Source organism: Rutidosis leptorrhynchoides, chromosome 9, assembly GCF_046630445.1.
Source record: "Rutidosis leptorrhynchoides isolate AG116_Rl617_1_P2 chromosome 9, CSIRO_AGI_Rlap_v1, whole genome shotgun sequence".
Taxonomy (NCBI): Eukaryota; Viridiplantae; Streptophyta; class Magnoliopsida; order Asterales; family Asteraceae; genus Rutidosis; species Rutidosis leptorrhynchoides.
This window is the reverse complement of record NC_092341.1, coordinates 240,337,106-240,345,161: the sequence shown is the minus strand read 5'-3', so window position 1 is coordinate 240,345,161 and position 8,056 is coordinate 240,337,106. Positions and strand designations below refer to the sequence as shown.

The window sequence follows — 8,056 nt, the reverse complement described above, 5'->3', positions numbered from 1 at the left end:
AAGGAGACCACTTCATTTTCAATACTTCATTTTTGACAAAAAACTATTCCATTTTACCATCCCCTTTTTTTTTCTTACTTTAACTTTTAAGATATACTTTTAATAAAAATACAAACTACTTTTTCTTATTTTAACTTTTAAGATTTACTTTTAATAAAAATACAAACTACTTTTTGTATTTTAACTTTTAAGATTTACTTTTAATAAAAGTACAAACTACTTTTTCTTATTTTAACTTTTAAGATTCACTTTTAATAAAAATACAAACTATTTTTTTATTTTAACTTTTAAAATTATAAATTTAAGAATAAACATTAGTATGCATGAAATAAATAATGATTAATTGCATAAGTAATCATAAATGTTAGATAACATATAAAGACCCCGTCGTATTCGTATTGATCGGAATTAATCTCGACCCATGGTACCGTGTTGTCAAATGACGTGTTGCGTACATAAAGTACCGTGTTGTCAAATGACGTGTTGCGTACAATCATGAGGTCTTATTAACATAAATATAAATGTTAGTGAAGTTAATAAGAGTTAGATTACAGAAAATATAATTCAGGTGGTATAACCGACCATATATAACTTAAATAACATAAATATAAATGTTAGTGAAGTTAGTAAAAGTTAGATTACAGAAATATAATTCAGGTGGTATAACCGACCATATATAACTTAAATAACATAAATATAAATGTTAGTGAAGTTAGTAAAAGTTAGATTACAGAAATATAATTCAGGTGGTATAATCGACCATATATAACTTAAATAACATAAATATAAATGTTAGTAGTCCAAAATTTGATATATTCGAGTCTGAAAATTATTAATAATTTCATACCTTGATTAGTGATTCGTGATCGTTTGAGATATCTTTTAATTACACTAAGCTTTTCGTGCTGATAACGTGTTATAATTCAGTAGGCTTATAACTACCTTTAATGGTTATAAGAACAAAGAGAGAAAAAGAGAGAAGAAGGAGAGAAGAAATATTGATATTGATATTTCAAGAGAAATGGTGCACCTTAAATGGTTACCATACATGTCTATTTATAGTATAAAATATTACTATGCAAAAAATATAATAATAATAAAATTAACGTCCAATCTAGATATTTTATAACACGAGGAACTTTGATTGTTATTTGGTATATAATCAAAGAACGACTGAAAAAAGAAATCCATATAAACATATCATAATTTGTAACATCACTCATTAATAAAAAAGGATTAGGCACACAAATAAAAGTGGATTATAAACGGAAAAAAAATATGATTATAAAAATATAAACATAATTAAGGTCGCATAAAATGGGCCATCAACTTTTTGATAATAACGTGCTTATACAACCCATAAAAATCAGAACCATAATCCCTACCATGATTCTCTTTACTCTCAATTCCATTACCCAACATGTTCTTCAACTTTCCTTTTCCGATTCCATTTCTTCACCTTCATAATCTCAACATCACTTTCTGTTAATTAACCAATTTTCAAATGGGCAGCACCAAACACAGATGGCGATTTCTACGTTCACCATCAACCCACAAAAAACAACCACCACCCGAATTCATATGCCCGATATCCAACACTCTTATGGCTGACCCGGTCATCGTCTCTTCGGGCCAAACATTCGAACGCAACTGCGTACTCGCGTGTATTTCACTCTCTTACAAACTAGCCACAGCTGATTTCACAACAATAATACCCAATCTCGCGCTTAAAACTGCCATCATTAATTGGTGTCACACAAACTCATACTCACCAATCCCTCAACCACTCGATATTCGTTCCGCTTTGAATATGATCAAGTCGTTGATTAATAAAGAATCCGGTTTTAAAGAGAGACGAATCTCGGACTGCTTATCTTCAGCGTCCGAGGATTCAGTAGTGGCCGCAGTTGCTGTCTCAACTGCGGCCACCCACGACTCGTTTTCTAGCACTCTTAATTTATTAACAACACGGCCGTATTGTTATTCATCTTCTTCATCTTCAGAAATTGAAAATCCAATTCAAGAAGATGAAGAAGTTATTTGTATGTTGAGAAGCGGGTTGATGACGGATCAAGAAAACGCCGTCGTTTCATTAAGGAAATTAACGCGGACAAAATTAGAAGCTAGGTTGAGTTTCTGTACACCTAGATTACTTTCAGCGATGCGTCATTTAATCGTGTCGAAGTACTGTTCGATTCAAGTGAATTCGGTTGCGGTTTTGGTGAATCTTTCGTTAGAAGATGAGAATAAAGTGAAGATCGTACGGTCAGGAATCGTTCCACCATTGATCGAGGTTTTAAGAAGTGGGTTCCCAGAAGCACAAGATCATGCTGCGGGCGCGTTGTTTAGTTTATCGTTAGACGATCAGAATAAAACTGCGATTGGTGTTTTAGGTGCGTTACCGCCTTTACTTCACGCGCTACGTTCGGGGTCAGAGAGATTGCAGCATGACTCGGCTTTGGCTTTATATCATTTGTCTTTAGTTCAAAGTAACCGGTCAAAGATGGTCAAACTCGGGTCGGTCCAGATGTTTTTGAATATGGTGAAAGCGGGTCATATGACGGGTCGGGTTATGTTGGTTTTATGTAACTTAGCTGGGAGTGTGGAAGGGCGGGCCGCAATGTTGGATGGTGGTGGGGTGGAATGTTTGGTTGGGTTGTTGAGTCGAGGCGAGTTTGACTCTGAGTTGACTCGTGAGTGTTGTTTGGGGGCGTTGTATGGGTTGAGTCAAGGTGGGTTGCGGTTTAAAGGGCTAGCGAAAGAGGCTGGGGCCGAAGAATTGTTGATGAAAGAAGAGGAAAACGGGACGGATCGGTGTAAAGAGAAAGCGAAGAAGATATTGGAGGTTATGCAACAAAAGTACGAGGAGGAAGAAACGGTCGATTGGGAAGCGTTATTGAATTCGGACGAGGTTAGTAGGTCACGATTCGAGGTTGTTTATGGTAAAGGGTAAAGGTGAAGGGTGAAAGGGGATTTAAAACTGGACCACATGTTTTATTGTGGGTAGTTTTTGGGTATTGTTTGTGATCATTTTATATGTAATTTGGGTACTTTTTGTTTATGTGTGCATAGACGAGCATAGTGGTGTAAATAATGATTATTGAGTCGATTCGTATTTTTGTTGTAACTGATGTGTGTTAACTAAACTGATGTCGGTTGTCGCCTTGTCAGCGGTTGAGTTCTGAAGTTGTATATCGTGCGGTAATGGGGTACAATATCTTAGAAATCTGTAAAGAGTGTCAAATTGCGTATAGAGTGAATTTGCAGGTTTAGTTTGAAATTTTGAATAAATGGTAGGAGTATACATATATATACATATGAGTGAGCTTGGGGTTGGAAATGGATTGGTAATGTATGATTGTTAAGCATTTAACTCAACAAATAATTTAATTTTGTTAATCATTTGAAGCTGGTGTGATTAAATGACTTGTTACAGATATGTTTATGACAATCGTATAAAAGAACTTTAGCTAACTATATGACTATGTATCCTACTTTTGACAATGTACAATTAATTTTTAACGTAGGGAGTATTAGAAAGTAAACTATTAAGGCATATCATATTATCATATGTGAAAAAAAACTCAAATTTCTTAAAAAAACACCAAGAACGTGCCACTTTATTTACATTAGAAATACAAACAGAAAAGCAGATATTCTAATAATAACACGTGAAAAAACTCAAAATTCTTAAACAACACCAAGAACGTGTCGATTTATTTACATTACAAATATAAACAGAAAAGTAGAAATTCACATATCAATACAACATCCGATTGTTCAAACTAATAGTAAAATGCAATTCACGAACACGATATTTCAAATTGAGACCATATTGCAAAGTTCGTGGATTTACTTATATAATTTGTAATTCCCATTATTCATGTACTGTGCAAATTCAGTATCATATGAACCTCCTTTGAATTCCTTATACTCATTCCACCACTTCATTAAACTACTTCCATCAAAGAAAATTGTCGGGGACACGTAGTAACCATTGATCGCGTGCATCAAATCAGCCTCAAACTTCTCCAATTGCTCAATATCTGCTGAGATGTTACTTGACCCACCATTCTTCAAGTTCTTCAACAAAATCAAGGCCTCCTCTACATGAGCCCAAAAGCAAGAATCCTCAGTAAGACTAGCAGCCTTAGTCCTTGGACCCGAATCCATTTTTTCTTCATTTAACCAAATCTCTAACAACTTAAAGTGTTCGTCTCTATTCTCGACATAGTTAGTCTTTTTGTCTTTGTGGTAGTAATCTGCAATGATCAGTGGCTCAACAATCCTTCTGTAGTTGGTTCCACCTAAAAGCCAACGCGTACGTAACTTTGAACCTTCTTTTTGCGGCATTAGGTTCTTTTCTTTAACCGTATTACTCCAATATTGATATAGCATACGTACATGCTTTGTTATCTCCTCATGTTTTTTAATTTCTTCAATGGTTGTTGCATTCTTGAAATTCTTGTAACGATCATAATAACCCCCTTTTGTTTCACTACGCGTCATGTACCATTCCATACACGTCAAACTTATCTTCATATCGTTTAGCTTCTTTGTAGGTTCATAAAATTTCTTCTTATTTATAATCTTGCTTTTTTGCCTCTTTTCTACTTTTTCAATTACATCATTTGAAATATCTTTCAATGCAACGACTTCCTTAAGTTGCAATGTGATTCCCGCCTTCAGTGGATTCATATTCAATTCGCCCAATTGATCATAAGCACCACGATACAACACTTTTCTTTTGATCAATATCATAACATTGGCATAATCAAACATTTCAATTTGTTCATCTTTTGGTAACACCATGACATCTAAAACTGCAAGGACTGCTTCTTGATCTTCAAAAGCAGAGTGCCCCCCGGATTCATTGCAAAACATAAAGGTACCAAAAGGCTTATAGTCGCTATTCTTCGATGTGAATAAACTAGCAATATAATCCTTCTTCGCCACCACATTTAGGAAACTTGATTTCCATTGTGGGCGTTCACTTATAGCTAGTTGGAGAAATTTGTCTCCAACAAGAGGGGTACCAAAAGTTATGCAAATCGGTCTCTTAAATTTTATCTTTGGATTGTCTGATTCTTTCACGTCAATGGCATTTTGCAGCCATAAAGTGAATAGAGTCGCAATGTATCCCCCTAATCCACGTCCAGTTATAATTAACGGGATATCTAGTTTAACCTGAAAAGCAATTATTATTATTTTAACAATAACACATACTCCCTCCATCTCAATTTAATAGTCCATCTTTTTGTTTTAGGTTGTCGCAAATTAAAATTTCCACTTCCATAAAATAAGAATAATGTGATGAAATTCTTTTATATCCCTACTTTATACATGTACAACTAAAAAATGGGTAAAAAGCAAGGGTTAATTTTGTAACGTGAACAAAAAGTACAGTGTGGATAATGACTTTTTTAAAAGGGAGGTGATTCGTACACCACCTTATTTTGACCATACACCACCAAAACAATTATTTGGACATTTTTACCCTTCCTTTTATTCACCACCGACTCCCCTTAACTTCTCAAAGGAAAGGTAGAAATGTCTAAATAATTGTTTTGGTGGTGTATGGCAAAAATATGGCGGTGTACGGATCTACTCAACTATATCGGTGAACTATTAAATTGGTGAACTATTAAATTGAGATAGAGGGAGTACTAAGTAATTAAATCAAACTTAACAATGATTTTCAAATCTGCTAGTGCCATACCTTGGTTTTGATGTCTTTAGGGTTATGATTGTCAAACAAGTCAAGAGCAGCCTTGTTAATAGAGAACTTTTTGTTTACTTTTGTCAAAATGAAGTCAACGGATGTATGGTTATCTGATGAAACAAAGACAGAGTCTGGTTTAAGAAATCGAGCTGTATAATCGGCGTTTGGGGAATTGAAAGCCAGTATTTGGATCCCAGTACTAGTGTGAAGCTGATAATCTCCAGAAGTTTTAGAACTCGCCAAGTAAGCATCTGGAATGATATCTATGCTTCTCAGAAACTTGCTCAGTTCGACTCCACTACAAAACCTGTAAATGTATATATATTTCGATCAAAAGAACATTTATTAAAATGACACTTTTTTAAGAATGTTAAAATTAAAATACAAGAAATAGTAAAAATCAATGTGAAGTGTGACTATCTTACATGTTTTGGTGCGTAATTGCTAATGTTTTCAGAAACTTGAAGGTTATTTTGTTGTTGTTATTGTTGAAGAGGATGGAATGAAGATAAAACATGGAATTCAGTTTTATAGGTATATAGGATGATGATGAATGATTATGATATTTGCGAGGAAAATTCATTGTAATTGGCTAATATTTTACTAGTTTTGGCTTTAGGTGCAAGACCAGGTCTTCGTCAACGTCGACTATAATAATACTATATATATATGTATAAAGTCGTCCAGGTCTAGACAAAACTTAATATACTAATTCCATGTGATTTGACGATATTCGAACACCAATAACTTATTTAATAATCATACTCGATGAACTCTATAAATTATGTACTTAATGCATCAACTTAATTAATAAATATGAACTCTATAAATTATGTAAACTAAATGCATTAACTTAATTAATAAATATATAATGGATGATATTAAGTGAAATAAAGGTGTTGAATAATAATGAAAAGAATATTTCAACACTAAATGATTCTACACGAATAGTTGAACGATTCGGTAGCATTTGTCATTAATTTAATGGTACACTTAGTTCAAGGAATGATATAGGAAAAGTAATGTGAATACTAAGAGAATAGAATATAAATACTATCTTTATAATTGGTCCGTCATTTTTTTATAATATAATATACATAATAAAATCATTATAATTGGTACATGTAATAAGCTTAACTAGAATCAAGTTATAATATATCTAATCAATTAGAAGTGAATACAAACTGTTCTATTGCGGATAGATTCTACAAAGGCACGTACATGGAGATGGGAATGGAATTGAACCGAGATTGGTGCTCGTAACGTGACTGCTCTTTCCGAGTTGCGTTCAAAAATCAGCAACATAGTTTTGGGTGACAGTACCAATTCCTGGAAATGGTCACTTGCGAATGATGTTGGATATTCGGTTAGTAAAACTCGTAAACATATTGACGATATTACTTTACCGTCGTCCAATCTTTACACTATGTGGGTCAAACAAGTCCCGCGAAAAGTTAACGTTTTCATATGGAGATTAGCGTTAGATAGGCTCCCAACTCCACGCGTTGCTTGGATATTGAGTCGATCAGATGCTTGGTATGTAACCACGCCATCGAGTCTATTTACCATATTATGTTTGAATGTGAAGTCGCATCCGAATTGTGGCAAAGGCTTAGGATTGTTAAATTGCATAATCGGTATTATTGATTGATTTGTGCAATACATATGAGCGGCCTTTATATAGGCAAAAATCCTAGCAAAGTGGGCTAAGCCCAATAAACATAATACATGGGCTAAGAATTATGGATAAATAATATGTCTAACATCTGTAGCGACCCGAACTTTTCCATGTTTATATATATTAAATGAAATTGATATTTATATAATTAAGTGTTTCCAACATGTTAAGCAATCAAACTTGTTAAGACTTGATTAATTGAAATAGGTTTTATATAGACAATTTGTAACATCCCGCATTTTTCCGTTAAATTATTTTAACGACCGTCTTTTTTTTTTAGATAATATCTTCCGTTATCTAAATTCGTAGTTTCCGTTGACTAACGTTCATAATATTTCCGTTATTTAATTATAACATCACTCGTTTACTCGAGCGTTTTCAAAATATTCGTTCGGTAAAATCCCGCACCCGCTTCTAAACTCGAGGGACTAAAATTGACAAGGGGCAAACTAGTTGACTAGGTCAACTAGTCTACCCCAATCACCACCATTCAATCATCTCCATCTCTCTCTCTTTCTCTCTAGCAAGAACACACACACATTTACCCAATTCAATCATTCATCATCTAAATTCGATCTAGGAGGCCAACATCAAAACAAATTACGTATTTGGAATCCTCTCTTCATCCTCTACAATTTGATACCAACTTCATCTCG

General features: G+C 33.9%; 2 protein-coding genes across 2 annotated transcripts; one reads left to right on the top strand and one right to left on the bottom strand.

Annotated features, from left to right (window-relative positions):
• The first annotated feature begins 1,371 nt into the window (after window positions 1-1,371).
• LOC139866906 (U-box domain-containing protein 40) lies at window positions 1,372-3,204 on the top strand. The gene has a single exon (XM_071855200.1). It carries the CDS (start codon window positions 1,505-1,507, stop codon window positions 2,951-2,953), a length of 1,449 nt encoding a protein of 482 aa, XP_071711301.1. The 5' UTR covers window positions 1,372-1,504; the 3' UTR covers window positions 2,954-3,204.
• Window positions 3,205-3,672: 468 nt separating this feature from the next.
• LOC139866087 (senescence-associated carboxylesterase 101) lies at window positions 3,673-6,267 on the bottom strand. The gene is made up of 3 exons (XM_071854220.1): window positions 6,148-6,267; window positions 5,720-6,029; window positions 3,673-5,187 (listed from the first exon to the last, which is right to left on the bottom strand). The coding sequence occupies exons 1-3, from the start codon at window positions 6,237-6,239 to the stop codon at window positions 3,853-3,855; spliced, it is 1,737 nt and encodes a 578-aa protein (XP_071710321.1). The 5' UTR covers window positions 6,240-6,267; the 3' UTR covers window positions 3,673-3,852.
• Window positions 6,268-8,056: the final 1,789 nt, after the last annotated feature.

Coding starts and splice junctions, on each gene's coding strand:
- LOC139866906 (XM_071855200.1), top strand. CDS start 1,505: ATGGGCAGCACCAAACACAGATGGCGATTTCTACGTTCACCATCAACC.
- LOC139866087 (XM_071854220.1), bottom strand. CDS start 6,239: ATGTTTTATCTTCATTCCATCCTCTTCAACAATAACAACAACAAAATA. Junction 6,030..6,147: donor GCAATTACGCACCAAAACAT/GTAAGATAGTCA, acceptor ATACATTTACAG/GTTTTGTAGTGGAGTCGAAC. Junction 5,188..5,719: donor CTAAAGACATCAAAACCAAG/GTATGGCACTAG, acceptor ATTGCTTTTCAG/GTTAAACTAGATATCCCGTT.